Raw genomic sequence first — 19813 nt, 5'->3', positions numbered from 1 at the left:
GCAGAATGCCTAGAATATAGCAAACATTATATAAATGCTTTCCCATCCCCCTTATTTTTCTACATGAACAAAAACTTTCTCTGAAACTTAGTCCTTAGACAATTGCCTGAGAAGTTCCATGATTTGTCTATAGTCACATAGTATCTACTAGTTCAGAAGTAGGGCTAGAACTTAGAACTTCCTGAGTTTGAGAACAAGTTACTAATCATTTTGTCATGCTGCCAAACAAGGACAATATTGTGTACTCTTAAAAGTCTCATTCAGCAAGAATTCAGCAGCCTCCAGCCTTCTAAGTTCCAAAAGAGTCTGGAAATCCAATCTTTAAACTGAAGCAAACAAAATGCACCAGGACACAAATAGCCTTGTCCTGTCCTGGTCATTTCTCTGCTCCTGGTTCCCTCCCTCTTCCAGCCCTTCGGTGGAGATAGAGGAGGAAAAGGAGGATCCCAGAGACAAAGGCATTAATGGACTTGTTTTCTTTTAAAAGTCAATAAATGGGGCTTAGGTGGTTGTTGGGGTGGGGTGAAGGGGAAAGGGCAGGGTGAGAATAGGGACAGGAAGGATGAGGGAGGGGAGCAGTGGGAGGAGGAAGAGGATCCAGGGAAGGTGGGGGCAGGAAGCTACATTCCCCATTCTCAGCAGGAATACCGCTAGCAAGTATGAGTGACAAATTGTAGTATCCTGGGAACAGCCGTATTAGCTGCTCTGTCTCTGTCACTCTTTTTGTCTCTCCTTCCCTCTCGCTGTCTCTCCCCTCCCTCCCCCTTCCTCTCTGTCTGTCTCTCTTTCTCTTCTCTATCTTCTTTCTCTATCTCTGCTTCTTTCTCTCCCTGTCTCTCTCTTTCCTTCTCCTCTCTCTCTCTCTGCTGTCTCAATATTCTGTCTCTCTGTGTGTCTCTCTCTCTTTTTCTGTCTCTCCACCCCCTTCCTCTCTGTTTCTCTCCATCTCATTGTCTTTCTCGTCTCTATCTTCTGTCTCTATCTCTCTCCCTCTGTCACTCTCTATCTCCTTCTCTGTCACTCTCTTTTTCTTTCTCTCTTCTCTCACCTCTCTTTCTCTTCTTTGTCTCTTTCTCTCCTCTCTGTCTCTTTGTCACTCTCTTTTTCTTTCTCCCTCTCTCTTTCTCTCTTTTGTCTCTTTCTCCCTTCTCCCTCTTCTCTGCCTCTCTCTGTCACTGTCTCTCTTTGTGTCTGTCTCTCAGTCTTCATCTCTGTCTTTCTCATAGTCTGTATCTGTCTGTGCATATGAGTGTCTATGTCTGTCTATCTGTGTGTGTGTGTGTATCTCAGCTTATGAAACTTTGTTGGTATCCACAAATATCCATAAACAGTATAATCATAACTTGGGGAGTGACTGTAGAGTGACTGGGAGAATTACCTTTGGAAAGTTGTTCTAAAAAGTAAGTTTTATCTTCAGATATTATGTAATAGTAATCCATGCAGCCAGTCATCCTAGTGAGCTAATAAATAACAACAATAATAGCAGATCTAATATAAGACAATTATTATTTTATTCATGAAGTTGGAAAACAATTTCCTACTACCATAATAGGTTGGTTGAGGTTAGAAGCAAAGGTAGAAGACTAGGAGTTATAGCATCCCAGACTTCAAGCTGGAAGGGGTCTTTCATTATTGTCCAGTCATTTCCAATCATTTTTTGTGACTTCACTTGAGGTTTTCTTGGCAAAGACACTGGAATGATTTGCCATTTCCTTCTCCAACCCCTTATACAGATGACTTAAGTGACTTGCCAAAGTCACCCAGCTAGTAAGTGCCTGATGCCACATTTGAACTCAGGTCTTTCTGACTCCAGCCAGATGTTTTATCCACTAGGCTGGCTTGCTACTCAGAAGGAGCCTTAGAGTTCACCGTGCCCACCACCCTCATTTTACAAGGGAAGAAAGTCTGAGGAGCTTGGCCAAACATCGGAAGTGGATTTGAACCTGCTGCCTTCAGTCAGTACTTTTTCCAATTGTACCAGAAAATCCCTCAGATTCTTTTTATTTTATAACATTCATAAAAGAGGTCAGAAAATTTTAAAAATGAGAGAGAAAAGTAAAAAAAGAAGAAAAAATAAAATATTTCATCAGAAACATTTAATGATGTTCCACTGTGCCATAATGTAGACATTCACTGGGGCAGAGGAATATGTTCACACAGCTCAGAAACCAGGTTGACTAGTAGCTCATGAAGTTGACAGCATATGACACAGCATATTTCTGATCTCGTTCTCACATGAATCAGAGAGCCTTTATTCTACAACAATGACAAATGATTCATAAGAGTTCACTCCAAAGCTCTTGGAGACAAGCAAAAAGAAACAGATGATATTTTTGTTCCCTGTTATCTTCAACCTAATACCAGGTGGAAACAGCGACTATTACCACTCAAGGTTTCTCTCATTCTTACCCATGTTAACATCACTTTTCTCCCTACAAAATATTGCTACATGAATAAAAAGAAATGCAGGTGACAGAACTACTCAAATAGAAAATTGGTTTTTTGTTTGTTTGCCTGTTTTCCCTGCAACGAAATCCATTTTAAGTTATTTGAAGGAAAAATGAAATGGAACCATGACAATGTTATTGTTAAGTTGTTTTAGTCATTTCCAACTGTGACTCCATTTGGGGTTTTCCTGACAAACTATTGAAGTAGTTTCCCATTTCCTTGTCTAGCTCATTTATAGATGAGGAAACACAGGCAAATAGGGTGAAGGGATTTTCCCAGGGTCACAAAGCTAGTAAGAATCTGAGGCCAGATTTGAATGTGGTTCTTTCTGGTTCCAGGATTGATGCTCTATTCATTATGTCATCTAGATGCCCCTTTAATGCTGTTACTTCTTTATTTAAAAGTCAGGAGTTCAGGGGAGCACCAGCCCTGAAGTCAGGATGACCTGAGTTCAAATTTGGCCTCAGACACTTAACGCGTTCTAGCTGTGTGACCCTGGATAAGTCACTTACCTCCAATTGCCTCAGGAAAAAAAAAAGCCAGTATTTCCTGTATAAAATCTTCTTTTTGTCTTTTAAGGCCCTTCACAACCTTCCCCAATCTCCTTTTTTTTAGCCTTTATTTTACATTACTCCTCTCCACACATACCAGATCAGTTAAATTCATCTTTCTTAATGTTATTCATACGTAAAACTATAAATCTTATCTCCATGCATTTTTGCTGGCTGTCTACCATGTTTGGAATGCATTACCTCCTTCCCTCTTTCTCTAAAGATGAAGCTTTCTTCAAGACTTAATTCAAAGTCACCTTCTACCCCCTGCCTTTCCTAATCTCTCTAGTTGCTAGTGCCTTTCTCCCTCCCATAATCCTACATCTATGTTTGCATCTTATTCTATTTGTAGATTTCTACCTTGTCTAGACTATAAACCCCACATAGCAAGGACTGTTTCATTTATATCTTTGTATCTCTGACAACTCACATAATGCCTTGCATATAGCAGATGCTTAATTGATTGCTGATTGACTAAATGAAATTAGGCTGCTTGTCTCTCTGTCTCTCTATATATATCTATATCTATAGATATATGAAGACAGGGACTTTATATTAATATAATATTAATAATGAGCCATTTTGTAGAATTTTATAGGTTTACAAGATGCTTTCATCAAAACAACTCCATTAAGTGGGCGGTATGTACTATTTGGGCAGCTAGGTGGTGTGGTAGATAGAGTGCTGGGTATGAAGTAAGGGAGAATCATGTTCAGGAGTTCAAATCCAGCCTCAGGTACTTTCTAGTCCTGTGATCCTGGGCAAGTCACTTAACTCTATTTGCCTCAGTTTTCTCATCTGTAAAATTATCTAGAGAAAGCAAACTATTCCAGTATGTTTGCCCAAAAAAACCCAAATGGGATCATGAAGAATTGGACACAACTGAAAAATGACTGAAAGTTATAAGTACTATTATTCCCTTATTACTGTGACTACTGCAATTCAGATTGATGAAAAGACATAGGATTTGTGTTAGAGCTGCTATTTATACAGAGGCCTCTGAGCTCCAAGTCCCATGTTATTTTCACCATATCACATTATACTGTTTAGTATAAATGTCTTTTATATATTGGTAAAACTTTGGAGATATTTCCTGATGAGACAGAACTGGTTGTTTGTTTTTATTTAATGCTCTCCAGAGCTGGATTAGCCTTGCTAAAAAATTTTCCATGATGTGAAACACTAGTTAGTTTCCACCAGTGGCAAGACACTGTTACTCCTTCACCACCCTGGAAAAATACAAAACTGAAAAGCTTATGATGAAAATAACTACTAGTTAAGTACTACTAGTACAACACCACAATGTCCTTGGAAATAGACCCAGCAAATATTAATGCAACTTTAAAAGAAGTAATATTTTAGGCTATAAAACAACACTTTAATCCTTAAAATACAACACCTAATCTCAAATACATTGTAAATTCCATCATATAAAAGTAAGCTAGTGTTTTTCAAAAAACAAGCCACATCATACTAAGGGAACAAATACATCCAAAATTTATTGGAAAACATATGTGTTTATACCTAAATTAATCATACCACAATACTTGAAGGAATGTTTTGTTTTGTTGTTTTTTTTTTTAGTCTACATCTATTTTATCTGACTGAAAGTAAAACAGCCACTCATAAACCCGATCCCACTAGTAATCACCTAAGAAGCTTTGATTTGCTCTATCTCCAGAATGTCTTTAGACAGTTTTCTAGTCTCTTTTTTCTAGGGGTGTCCCATATTGGTGTTAGTTTTAATTCAAATAGCCTAACTGTAGCTCAGAACTCATGAGTTAAAATAATTTACCAGAATTAACCTCCCAAAAGCAGAGATTAAAGAGAAATATATACCATTTTTTTTATTATGTTGCCTTCTATTCTTTACATAGGTCAACCAAGTGGCACAGTGGACAAAGCACTAGGTCTGGAGTCAAAGTCACTTAAGCCCATTTGCCTCAGTTTCCTCATCTATAAAATTAGATGGACAAGGAAATGGCAAAACACTCCAATATCTTTGACAAGAAAACCCCAAATAGGGCAATAAAGAATCAGACTTAACTGAAATGACTAAACAATAAATTCTTAATATAGTGTTTCCTTTAATTATATTATAATAGATAATTATACTGAACTTTATTCCATTTATAACTCTAAGTATTTTTGTGAAAAATAATAGAGTTAAGTCAAATGTTAAAGAGTTTTTTCCATGTTTGAATGACTTAAGTGGAATATTTTTAAAAGAAGAATTGACCTCAAAGAAGTAATAACTTCATTTCAAAGGCAGTTGTCTTTCCCTCTCCATAATCTCTTCCCCTACAATTCATAAAGGTCATTGTAGAAAGGAAAGGAAAAGAGAAATAAGTTGACATAAGTACCAAAAATAAGAGAAAAATCAAGCACTGGGTTTTCAAATATTTTCCGCTCATACCATTAAAAAAAATGGAAGCTTACATAAAACAATATCATTCAAAAATACAGGAGTGGAGGAAATAATAATAAGAAAGAATAAAGAAATAACTACAAAAGATGAAAAAATTTTAATGATCTAAAATTTAAAAACCTTTAAACAAATAAAATCAATGCAGCTAAAATTTGAATGAAAGATGTGGATGAGGGGGGATTTAAAAGATCATAAATTTAAAGTTGAAAGAGATCACAGAAGATATAATTCTCAATCTCCTCATTTTACAAATGAAGAAAGTAAGAACAGAAAGACTAAGCCTTAAATGGCAAATGATAAGGTTCAAACACTGATCTGTAGACTTAAAATATAATATACTTTCCAGTATACCATGCTCATTTCTATCACATAGCTCTGATATCTGACATACAAAATCTATAGGGACTTGACATCTAAATAATATATTATTTAAATATTTTCTGTCCACACAAAAGTATATACATATATATATACATACACACACACACAGAGAATATCATATATAGAAGTACTGATCCCTAGAGATGTGATCAAAGGGCAGAAGCAATTTTAAAAAAATAAATCAGAACTAATAACTATCTTAAAATGATCTTAAAATGTTCAAAACCACAAATAATCAGAGAATATGCAAATTAAAACTGAATTACCATGATACGCTCACACTTAAGAGGGTCTATGGGAAGACAGACACACTAACTCTCAGCTAGTAGAGCTGCAAATTGCTTCAATGGCTCAAAAGTTTTTAGTATTATGAGTGGTAATATCAATAACAATAATAGATTTTACATGTATATAACCTTTAAACTTACAGGATATTTCCAATACTAGTCATTTATAAATAGACATTATATAATATCTATGTAAACATATATAAATATTAGTTAATACATATTTATAAACATGTTAAACAGCACATCATCAAGCATAGATCTATGAAGCACTCTAACATTCTACATTTAGTAATCACTTGAATTGTTCTTTTTTTTTCTGAGTGCTATCTTTCAGGAACTGAACTTTCAGAAAGCGAACCAGAGCATGAGTCACAACTGGCTCTAACTTGGAATAACCTTCATTTTTCTATGTCTGTTTCTTCATCACTAAAAGTACAGCAATAATACTTGTACCATCTACTTCAACTTGTTATAAGGAAGATAATACTTTATAGATTGTAAAGTACTATTATTAGTAGATAGTTTTAGTCATAGTAGTAGATTAGTAGTAAACAGTAGATTAATAGTAATGTATGATACTATTATTATTATTATTATTATTATTATGAATATACATAAATGAAAAAAGCATTTGCTGAGCATTTATAATCTGCCAAATAGATACTAAATCCTGGAAATACAAATATAAAAATTAAGACAATCTCTACCCTTATGAAAGTTACATTCTACTTTTGTGCTATTACAAATGATTAAGGGGATGGCTTTGGAAAAACTTGGCAAAACTTTTATGAGCAAATACAAAATGAAGTGAATAGAACAAAGAGAACAATGTATGCAATGACAGCAAGATTAAATAGACAAACATCTTTGAAAGACTTAAGAACTATTAGGCATAAAGGCTAACCATGACTCCAGAGGATTCGTGATGAAATATACTACACATACTTCCTGATAGAGAGATGACGAATTCAAGAGTGCAAAAGAAAGACATGGCTTTTTGAGGTTTGTTTTATTTGATTATACATGTTTATGACAGGAGTTATGTTTTGCTTTTTGGGTTTTCTTTTTTTCTTTCTCATTTGAGGGATGTTGAAAGTCATTGTGAGGGAGAGAAGATAGATTTTTGCTAATTGGAAAAAAGTTGTGGTGACATAAGGTTAGACTGACATACTTATTCCAAAAAGCTTGACAGCACTGGCTTAATTATGGTTCAAGAAATGTCAAATATAAGGAAGAAGTAGAAGGTTTGGGAGGGAGAGAGAGAAGGATAAGAATAGTTTTCTGTTTTCTCATCATTATGTTGAGAAGGATGGATTAGATGTCCTTTCAGGTTCCTTAGGGGCAACTAGGTGGTGCTGTGGATAAAGAGCCAACCAGAAAGACCTGAGTTCAAATCCTACCTTCTACATTTACTAGCTCTATGACACTGGGCAATTCACTTTACTTGTGTCTTCCTCCGTTTCTTCATCTATAAACTAAACTGTAGAAAAGAAAGGCAAACCACTCCAATATCTCTACCAAGGAAATACCAAATGGACTCATGAGGATTAGAAAATACTGAAAGGACTCAACAACAATGGGTTTCTTACATCTCTGTAAGTTTATAAGCTATGGTTCCTTCCTCTGAAGATTCCCTCTCAACAAGTTTGATCCTTTTTATCTAACTTGTTTTTAGAGCCTAGAGAGATCTTTCTTATCTCTCTGGTGAAATCCATGTCTCTCTTTCTGGACCAACCCAGCAATCCTACCACTTTCTGTTTCTTCCACACCCACCAAAGATTCTCTAATAGGAACTTTCATTTACAAAAAGCGTTGTACTTTCATAAAATAGCTCTCACCCATACACCCTCTTCTTCAAATGTACAAAATATACAATTACAATTATTGATTGAGTTGAGAGAGTAAAGGATTGTCATACAGAAAAAAGAGATCTAAAAGTTTCTAAATGTTATTTTAAAAAACAATCATTATCTGTCAAAACCTCTAAAACATGAATTATAATGAAGGATGGAAAAGATTCTAGAACTTGACACTTTTCTAATTTCCAATGGGTTTACAATAAAATGTCCATGTGAAGAATTTATTCCAAATCACAAAATAAAGCTTAAACTCATGGTCCTAAAAAAACAAACCCCCAAAATGATGCAATGCACTAAAATGATAACATATGAACTATTAGAAAAATAAAACTGGCTTTGGTACTTCATTTGGCAAGACTATCTCAAAATTACAGATCAATAAATGGCGACAGGGTTGTAGTTAAAGGTTCTATAGTAGATTTTATTTTCAGTCCATTAAAATTTATTTAAACTCTTTTCTCTATAAACTCACAACTTCCTCTTTATTGGGTTTATGCTACTGTGGAAAATGTAAACAAAGTAGGTGAAAATTCTCATTTTAAAAATGAACACTTTCCCTCTTTCTCTGATGTGGGTAAGTTCTTGATATTCTGTATTCTTTAAAATTAATTTCCAGCCAGTGAAATATTTGTGTTCCATTTAGTGTGTTGGCAGTAGAATGAGATTATGAAAATACTGTTTTTCAAAGGCCTGGCACATATTACTTCAGAAAGCAATATTGCAAGACCTTTTTCCCATATCAGTTTAGTGACAGAGAATGAAAGGTCCAATGCCTGGGGAAAACAAAACAAGATAGCATCCAAAAAAACCAAAATATGTGGAGCAATTCAGAGTTATTTCCTGTCAGAATTCATAGGAAATCTGTTTCTAGAAACTGTGGTTACAACACCAGATTATACCATCCTTTTATCTCCATGGGTATATTCCATTCTCTTCTGTGAAGAATAACTAAAATTGTAGATTAAATGAAAAACCAAAGCTCTACCATCTAATATTAATTCTGTATTTTGATAATTTTGCTTGGTTTTACAATCTGCATTATTCAGGAAACAATGTATTAGAAGAAAAAGTTTGGGACTAAGAATCAAGTATAAGATTTCTGATTTAGAACCCAAATTTAGATATTTCCTAAACTAGCCCTCTCAGTTTAAAGATGAGGAAACTAAGTCCTGGAGAAGTTAAATGACATGCTCGGACTCAGGGTTAGTGGCAAGATTTGACCACCAGTCCTCTACTGACTTCAAATTCAATCTTCATTTATATAGTACTTACTTCTTCCCATTTTATAGATAAGGAAACTGGAGTAGACAGAGATTAAGAGACATGTCCAAGAACACACAACTAATAAAGATTCTGAGGCTGGATGTGAATTCAGATCTTCCTGACTCCAGTCCCAGGGGATAATCTCCACAGCACTATCTAGCTGCCTCACTAACACATTTCATTTACTCATCTCCAACTCCCAATCCTTGTCATTCCCTTGCCCTAGAATAGTTTGCCATATCCTCCTCATCTCATACTCATCCTTTAGTAACCAACTCTAACAACATGAAGTCTTCTTTGATCATCCTATTTTTAAAAAATGATCTCTCTCTTATCTGGACTTATAGACCAGTTTTATTACAATACTAATATATTGCTTATAATATTATATTATTATAATCTACCTCTTATTTGAAAGATAGTAAGCATTTAAGAAATGTTCAAGCTCTGTGCTAAATGTTAGGAATATAAATATAAACCTGAAGACAGTTTATTTGAGAAACCTACATTTTTATAGGAAAGACCACATATATATTAGGAAGTAGAAGTCAGGAACAGTATTTTGTTTTGAAAATCTACAGAGATGGTAAGAGGAGCCCTATGAATAGAAACCAATACATCCCTTCAGTAGGAATGGAAATATTTCTATAATTATGGTTAAAGACCAGACAGGGACTTATATAAGGGAAGGGCAGAGAGGACAGTGTTCATGTCAGAAAGCAAGAAAGATGACAAAATGGATTGAGAAGCATAGCTGGAGCCAGCCAGGATATAGTGGGTCCATAAGGTATTCCTCAATCATCATACCAATGGGCCTCCTAGAGGGGGAGTTCTAAAAAGGGTGCATGTATCATCTCTCTTTGTCCTTGATCATGAAGTCCTTAAAAAAAGGGGATAATGGCTCACAAATAAGTTTTCTCAAGACAGCCTAAAATAGAAGTTACATGTGTTGATTAAATGATGCAGCTAACTGCATCAGTACAACCCATTCTGATATAATTCATGATTGTTTAACAAGAATATTAAAAGGGTATCAGGTACTGAAAAAGTTTTACACATACAAATGAAAATGCTTGCCAGAACAGTACCAATGTCCCCAAAGTTATATGTGGCCTTCTCATGACTGGCAACTATTTGACAAGAGTTGGATTTCATTTAAAGGCTGGAAAATAATATAGAAATTCCTTAGGGGCCTAAAAACAAGAGTTCACTCACTATGTCATATACTTGGGTGCCAAAATAACCAAGAGGTGACCAGAGTTTTTCTTAGATGACAAAACTCATCTCCGGAGAATCAAGGCTCTTTCAGGCACATGACTGCAAAGTCAATTAGATTTCTCTAATATTTGCCTAATTTTACAAAGAGAATTTTGGTGCTAATAGAATTGTAACAAAATTACTGGTAACTCTATAATATTTCTCAAAGAACACCAAGAAGAACATGACCAAGTTACCATGGGATTGCTGAACCAATCAACCAACCAGAATTTAATAGCCCGCTATGTGTTAAGCACTGGGGATACAGGACCAAAAAAAAAAAAAAAAATTAAACCATCTCAATTCAAGAAGTTGGCACTACAAAAATGAGATTTTAACAAGCTGCAAAATTATTCATGAATTTTTATACTTATAAATATGAAAAAGAGAAATGTCATTGTTACTCTATACTCATCATACTAGATCTGGAATTGTGTCCAATGAGATATTTAGATAAGGTATATATATCTTTATAAATGTTCCCAACCTACACAATACCAAATATAAGCTCTTTCAATAGTGGCAAATGTTGCCAAAAGATAAAATGGTTACTGAGAAGAACTTTGTTAAAAACTTAATTTTACAAAAAACCTTTAATGATAATTGACCAGCCTAAAACACACTTGGATTTATCACTTGCTCTTTTGGCAGGGAGAACCCCTTTGACTATAATGAAAACCCTTAGCAATTTGAATATTATAGAATACTAGATTATTATACTATAATTACTTAAAAGGTCAAGAATCTTAAACATTTAGTCTTAAAACTCTCCACCTGAGTGATGCAATCAGAAAAGTAAAGTATGTATGAAAATATTTAATTATACAAAACAAGGAGAAATGTGATAATTTAATAACCTTTAAATAAATCATACAATGTTTCACCACACAGGGTACCTATCCCCAACCAACTCCATTAAAGGCACTTAACAACAACATAAAAAACAGCACTTTTAAATTTGTGTGAGCATATATTTATTTTCTAGTAATGGTTTTTAAAGAAACTTGAAGCAGCATTTTAGGACATAATGGTTTATGCTGCTTACCTATCTCAACAGGAGGCACAACTGATTAAAGCCTTTTGGAAAATGGAAATTCAAGAAATACATCTATCTTTATAAGGGAAAGAAATTAAGACTGTTAAAAAAATAATTTCAACAAGAAACAAATATTTGAGACAGATATCTATAAAATAAACATGAAAGTGACTATCACTTTCTTGGAAATATATTTTGAATTCATATCACCAAGAATTATCCAGTCTAAAAAATAAATGAAATACAAAATCTTTTGTATTTCTCTAAATATGTATTTTTCCATTCCAAAAGCAGTCTCATACACTTACTAGCTGCGTGACCTTGGGCAAGTCACTTAACCCTTTTGCCTCAGTTTCCTCATTCATAAAATGACCTGGAGAAGGAAATGGCAAATTGTTCTAGTATCTTTGCCAAGAAAACTGAAATGGGGTCACTAAAGTCAGATACAATTAAAACAAAACCCTGGACTCTGTCTGCCTCAGAAACATTATCTATAAAATGGGAATAGCAAAAATACATACATCCCAGAGTAATGAGGGTAGTCTGAAGTAATATTTATACAGTGCTTTTGCAGATCTGAAAGTGCCAGCTTAAATTATTGTATTTATATTTATAGATTACATATATATATATATATATATATATATATATATATATATATATATACACACACACATATATTATATTACATATAAATGCTAGCTTATAATATGACTATTCCTGCCTCATCATTCATGGTTCTTTGGACAACAGTACACTGCCTTTCTTAGAAAACACACATTTTAAAACTGAAAGGTGATAAATTAGATTAGAAAATTAGATAAATTAGTTAGATATATTTAAGTATATACCAGAGTCTCTGGCAGAACAAGAGTTCTTGAAAAGCAAAGCATGAAAAGAGATAACTTAGGGGTGGGGGAATGTCACTGTCTCAACAACACTGTCAAAAAAATGTGTAAATTATCCAATCTGAATTCAGACATAATATAATAAAAGAAAATAACTTTCAAAAGGATGAATTTTGAGGCAATATGGCTAATGGAATGCATTTCTCTTAATATTGACAATCTATGCGATTATGCCCAATTAAGAATGTAATGTAAAAAGCCTATAAAGTGTCTAAGTCAGAAGTCATTTATCAATACTATAGGTAAGCACTCAAAAAATATTTCTTGATTGAATGATAAATTATAGAAACAAATCTTACTTTAAATTTTTCTCCAAATTAGTGATTATTCACCTTAATGACTTAAACTGTTAACATCTCATACCTGCCTATTTAAACTTATTTTGTATTTATCTATCTATAAATATACCTAGTTCTTAACTTCTTGATAGTATAACTTCTAACCTAACTCTAAGGAACCATTATTTGACCAGTTCCAAGACCTACATCAAACAGAGATCATTCAAGATTCTTGTTGATCCAGAGTAACATCTGTTCTATTTCTTGACACCTGGGCATAAGTTTGTAAGGAACTTGCTCCCTAAGGAGCTCCCAATTTATTGGAGACATAATTTTAAAATGCCTAGATACAACAATGTTATAGACAGAATAAGATGGAGAATATCTCCTATCAGAAGGAAGGTATTAAAATTAAGGGAGATGGAGAAAGGTTTCCTATAGAAGATAGGATTTTAATGTTTGCAGCAGCCCTTTCTGTAGTGGCAAAGAACTAGAAACTGAGTGGATGCCCATCAATTGGAGAATGGCTGAATAAATTATGGTTTATAAATGTTATGTAATATTAATGTTCTATATGATCAGCAGGATGATTTCATAAAGGCCTGGAGAGACTTACATGAAGCGATACTAAGTGAAGTTGAGTAAAATCAAGAGAACATTGTATGCAACACTAGATTATATGAATATCAATTCTGATTGACTTGGTTTTTTCAACAGTGAGGTGATTCAGGCCAGTTGAAATGATCTTATGATGGAAAAAGCCATTTGCATCCAAAGAGAGGGCTTTGGGGACTGAGTGTGAATGACAACATAGTATTTTCACTTTGTTGTTGTTACTTTTTGCTTGAATTTTGTTTTCTTTCTCATTTTTCCCCTTTATAATCTGATTTTTCTTGTACAGCTTAATAATTATGGAAATATGTATAGAAAATTGCACATTTAATATGTATACATTGGATTACTTGTCATCTAAAATAAGGGGTAGCAGGAAAGTAGGGAGAAAAAAAATGGAGCACAAGGTTTTACAAGGGTGAATATTGAAATATATATGCATATGTTTTGAAAATAAAAAGCTTTAAAAAACGAAGAAGATGATGAGATTTTAGCAAGGATTTGAAAGAGAACAAGAGACTGAGATAAGGAAGAAAAGAATTCCAGGACTAGGTGAATTCACAACTAGGTGAAAATGCCCCAAATCAGGAGATATAGAAAGGAGATCAGTGTCCCTGGATCTTGTAGTATTTGGGTTAAAAAAATATATAAGCTAGTTAGAAGATGAGGAAATGCAAAAGAAGATTCTGGATTTCAAAGAGAGGATTTTATGTTTGATCTTGAAGGCAACAGGAAGCCAATGGATTTATGAAGTGAGTAGGAGTAACAGGATCAGACTTGTACTTTAGGAAGATTGCATTTACAGGTGAATGGAGGATGGGAGTGGCAATAGACTTGGGACAGGTAGAACCACCAGCAGGCTATTGCAACAATCCATGTTTGAGGGTTGCAACCAGGTTGGTAGCAGTGTCAGAAGTGAAAAGGAGAAACGCACAAGAGATATTAGGAAGGCAAAAGCAACACATCTTGACCAGCTTGCACCTCTTTAGGTACCTGGGGGAAGGGTCACCATATAAATGCCAGACATAATGTAGATACCCAACTGGCACAGCCTCAGAACTCCTAAGCTCAAGAGAGCCACCAGCTTTACCCTCTCTCACAGAGGAATTTATAAACAGGACCCACCACAATTGACCTAAAAATACTTTTAAAAAAACCTATTTGGTCTTATGAACAGTAAGGTGGTTTAGTAGATAGACCATTAAACCTGAAGTCTGGGAAGACCTGAGTTCAAATCTAGCCTCAGGCACTTTAACTATGTGACCCTGGGCAAGTCCCTTAACCCTGTTTATTTCTGTTTCCTCATCTGTAAAATTAGCTGAAGAAGGAAATGACAAATCACACTAATATCTTTGCCAAGAAAATCCCAAATGGTATCAGGAATAGTTGGTCAAGATTGAACAGCTACAAAAATATGAATTATTCATCAATCTCCCTCCACCTCTCTCATAGCACTCACTTTCTGTCTGATCTTTCTTAGGAAGAAATCTGGTCATGTACTTTTTTTGTTTGGAATTCTCCAGGAACTCTCTGTTGATTACATAGTAAAATTCATACTTCTTTGCCTGAGCTCAAGGTCTTTCATAATCTGGTGTCACTTACTTTTACAATCTAGCCTTATCTTATTCTTTGCCTAGCTCAAAATATACCCTCCTGAAGTTGCAGACAAATATGACTGCTCTCCCTTAATGAATGTTTCCCCTGCTTCCCTCATGCTCACAATTGGGCTCATACACACTTTCTTATACCTAGAATATTTTCTTCCTCTATTTTCACCTGATGAGTTACTAGCCATCTTTCAAAATGCAACTCAAATGTCACCTCTTTCAGGAAGCCTTCCCTGATCCCCACTGACAACAATCCTTTGCCATGTGAGCCTCACCTAAGACTTTGTTTTATACCTACCTCTCCAATGAAGTTAACATATATATCTGAGGATATGTCATTTCTCCCCACTCTACTATAATCCCCATGAGGACTAAGCCAGTGCCCAGAATCTTGCTTAGTTCATTCCTACAGATATTAATGCCCATGATATTATATCATGCTTTATGAGGAAAAAAGACTATTATATATGAATAATTCTTTATCTAATTCTCAAAATAACCCAATAAAGACAATAAACACATTATTATTCCCATTTTACAGATGAAAAAAATGAGTTATCTGCAAGTAAGGGACTGGCTCAAGATCATATAGCAGCAGGCAAATAGAATAACTGATAGGTAAAACCAGGATTACTGACACCAAGCTTCTCACACTTTATCACAGCTGCCTTCTTTGTCTAACTCACAACATATAGTTTAATCCATTTTAAGTGAATGTATATTATTTTAATGGGAGGAAGGAATATGGAAATTTAATTTCAGAAGAAATTGTGAATACTGTTTTTATTTTTAATCTAGTTATATTTTACATCGAATGACAAATATTAAGTCTTCTGGTAACTAGTGAGACTTAAGGTCTCGAATTGCTTTCCTTTGATGTCCATTTTTCTCATTTAAAAAAAAAAAAGAAGGTCCCACTTCTAATACTATTTTATTTTCACATTTCCATTTGAAAAAGAAAATCTGAATATTTATGTTTTAAGATTATGTTTAACAGTGAAAATTAATTTCTTCATCTTTCAAAAACCAATCACTTTGGACTGTGAAGATTGCCATCTTTTAAAATAGTATGTTTGCTGCGTGTAATACATGCTCTTCAATTTTAGCAAAGTGCTTCCAAAACTGGTTATTTGCAAAATGGAAATTTTCCTCAGGATAGTAACCATATATATACAATTTATCCATGGACATTTCACAGGCCCTCACAGAAATGTGTAAAAAAAAATTTTTTTGGAAGAGCAAATGGTCTAAATTATATACTTCTGAAATCCTTGGCTTTGACAAAGTCTAATTTACTTTTGTTAAATTGATTTAGAGTTTGTAAAACGTTAGCTTATCAGGTCTGAGAGTGAAATTAATACTGGACTGTGGTAGTAATCGACAGTATTTATATATTAGCCTTGCTTCTCTTTCATTAAATATAATAAATGGTCTTCTGAGAAATAGAAAAGTACCTCCTTTCCACAGAGTTTGAGGTTCAGTTGTACTAACCTATTCAGGGTTAAGCTTCTCTGAAAAGAATGTTAAGGTGGAAAAAAACTATAAAAAATGGCAGATAGAGTTACCAAAAGAACTGGCAAGAACTAAATTACTTCTTGAGTGCAAGGGATAATGTTGTAAAAAAAATTACCCAGGGATGGGATCTGTCAATAAAAAGTTATAATTATTAAAAAAAAAAATAGAACACATAGTAGAGGGATCCATGCAAAAAGGCTGATTTCAGAGAAATCAGTTGGAGAATGGCTGAGTAAATATGGTATGTGACTGTTAAAAAAAAAAAAAAGAACTAAATTACTTCAAACTAAGAATCAAATCATGGATTAGCCTTAGTTGAAATCCATCCATCAAGGGCAATATTTCCTTGGTTTCATTATTCCCCCTGGTACTACTCTATCATGAACAGAATGAAGGCACTTATCTCCTCCAAATATGGGCAGAATATTCTTTGCTTTTGTCAATATAAAGTATTCATTTGCATTTTTATTCTAATAAGGTCTACCTGAAGTCTTTAATCAATCAACAAACTTTTATTAAGTACTATTTATAGCTCTATTATGGATTATAAATACTTTAAATACTTTAGTAATTTTAAGCAGTCTGCATTTTCATAAAGAATGTATATTCTTGAGCTGTCGTGAAAAACAAGTGAATTAAAGAAAAATGTTAAAAAGTGACTAGATCAAAAGGAAGATAAAAAGAAATGATAGGTGTCTCAAATAACACATATATAGTACTTCTCTTTGACAGCATTATTTCACCTGATCACCTAGATGCTGAAGTCTTCTAAATAAAATTGCATTGCATTCTCAACCCCTCAGAGAATCAGTTTAGTTAACAGCCTACCTGTACTTCAGAGTTGACCACACATCTTACATGTCAAACTCATTTTAAAGTGCCAATCATGTCCCTTCCAATCTAATTAGTTTGGGAAGTAATGTCACTGACCTAGAACTATGCAGACAGCTTATTATCATATCATTTGATCAATCTAACACTTTAACTCAGTTGAATTTAGAACACCGGTAAGCAAAGTGTAATATAGTTTCTTCCAATGCATTACTGGTAATTCTCAACACAATTTCCTATTTGTGAGTAAAATCCATCTTGACAAATGAAGAGTGCTCGGTTTTATATAGGCATCAAACAGGAAGAAATTATTTAGACTTTAATGGAAGTTGAAAATGAAAGTTAGAAGAAATGAGTAGATAGGCAATGTAATTTAATATAGACACTAAACTAAAAAATACTAAGCACTTCATGAAGAGGAAGGTCTAGAAGACAAAGGTATACTAGAGAGGGATATATGTGAATAAAAATGTATATGGGTCCCATGACAAAAAGAAAAAGATAGATTTTTGTAGGTAAAATAACAAAGTTTTCAGATATAATTATACTAATAAGAAGGAATAAGGTGTTATCTAATATTATTTATGCTTCATCAAATATTTTCAAATTAATTCCTAGGGTTAATGCTGCAGAATCTAAGAGTTGGAAGAAATGGCAAAAGTTGTTGAGTGCACTTTGTATCTGTGGAGGATATTATCCAATTTATATCATTTCTAACAGATGACTAAACAGCATCTTCTTCAAGACCTCTAAGAAATTTCTTGTGGAAGCCCCTTATATTTCTGGATAATTCCAACTGTTATAAAATTTTTTATTTATAGCCAACCTAAATCTGACTCTCTGCCAATTTGCTCTCATTTCTTGGAGATCTGCTTTTTGAGGCCAAGAAAAGGCAGCCATTTTCTTCCACTTTTGAAATATGTGAAGACAGTTATCATGTCCCCAAGTCTTCTCCAGTTAACTATCCCCAGTACCTCAGCTAGGAACTTTGGGCTTGCTACAAGGTTGAGGCAAGCACAGTTGCAACTAGAAGGCAGTTAGCAGAAATGAACAGGAATTAGGATTAGCTGAATTCAACAATAATTGCTATGGTAATGAAAATGAAAGATTAGGGGAAGATTAAGAAAGTATGATACATCTGAGTGAGAATAACCAGAGATATTCTAGCAGACAACATATAATTAGTGAGATATAGAGTAGATTACATAGTGGCTAAAATATATATACATTCAGTTTGGTGTAATAAATAATTAGCCTCAAAGTCAAGAAGACCATAGTTCCAATCTCACCTCTAATATACTGGCTGAATAACCCTAGGAAATCACTTAACTTCCTTATTTTCTAACTGTCCAAGACTTTAAGTTGCAGAGAACATACTGATCTGTTTTAGTGGAGAGGTAGAGAAGTGATACCTTCCTATATCAATAAAATCACAGATCTAGCTCCTGTCTCTATTTTATGTATTTCATTTAAATAATATGTGCATCTATATATTAGTGACAGTGATAGTAAAAACAATAGAAATTATTTATATAGAGTGTACTAAAAGCCTGAGAGTAATTTTTAGGCTTTAACAATCTAAAACTACAAGAAGATTTTAGTTTTGGCCATTAAAGTTTTAAGCGAAAGTCTTCGCTCTGAAATTTTACCTCTAGAGAAGATAATTTTAAAAGTAAGAAATCAATTGTTACTTTGTTAAAATATTTAGTGAATACCTTTGAAAGTTACTTTGTGTTTTGTTCTTAATTTCTATTTTTCTCTGAAATATAAATAAAAGTAGAGTATGGGCAGGGGAATCAGAAGATTTGGGTTTTGGTCCCAACTTTGACATTAACTCTTCTATTTCATTTTAAGTGAAAAAATGAGTCTCTGGACCAGATTGTCTTTAAATTCTTTCCTGCTAGAATTATATGATAATTTTAGTTATATTTAATTGATCCTGTGGCTAATAGCAGCAGGAAGGAGTTGGAATTAGTATAAAAAATTTTTAAATGTGCACTGGACTTAGCTTACCTTCAGGAGATGAACCTGGTTTCTGAGAAAACACAGCGCTTACTTTACTCTTCTTGCTCATATCACTGTTTACAGACAAGCTGGACTGAATTTTTTTATGCATTTTTTGTGAAACAGGTGCAGAAAGTTTTCTGTTATCTATAGATACATGTCTAACCCCATTGTGAATTCCATTTCCATTTCTCAGATTTGTATGGCCATTCTTTATTTTGCCCATTTCTTCCTCACTTTGTTCTTGTGCTGAAGTTTGGGGCTCAGGCAAGCGCTGAGGTTGTGCTAAAATGAAGAAAAGAAGAAAATTTTAATATGTCAGAAATATAATATTAGGAATCAAAGTTTTATAATATCTATATTTCAAATGATAGAAGAAAAATTATTGAAAAGACTGGCAAAATCCACAAAGACATATTTGAAAAGTAGGCACTTAATAAATACTTGTTGACTGGTTGATTAGTAAGGTTGCCAAATGTGACATTCTAGACAGAACTAGGGGTAATATAATAATGTTTAAAAATTATTAAAATTGAATCAACCAT

At 33.8% G+C, this 19813-nt stretch overlaps 1 protein-coding gene across 3 annotated transcripts in view; it reads right to left on the bottom strand.

The window, feature by feature from the left end:
• Positions 1-19813, bottom strand: part of MDFIC (MyoD family inhibitor domain containing) — a 112805-nt gene that overhangs the window by 26425 nt on the left and 66567 nt on the right. For all 3 annotated transcript variants that reach the window (XM_031938847.1, XM_012550979.3, XM_031938848.1), the window contains exon 4: positions 19278-19553. In XM_031938847.1, coding sequence (XP_031794707.1) covers positions 19278-19553 — 276 coding nt within the window. The remainder of the gene's footprint in view (positions 1-19277; positions 19554-19813) is intronic.

This window comes from Sarcophilus harrisii, chromosome 5 (assembly GCF_902635505.1).
Source record: "Sarcophilus harrisii chromosome 5, mSarHar1.11, whole genome shotgun sequence".
Taxonomy (NCBI): Eukaryota; Metazoa; Chordata; class Mammalia; order Dasyuromorphia; family Dasyuridae; genus Sarcophilus; species Sarcophilus harrisii.
The sequence above is the reverse complement of the archived record's forward strand: the minus strand, read 5'-3'. Positions and strand labels throughout refer to the sequence as shown.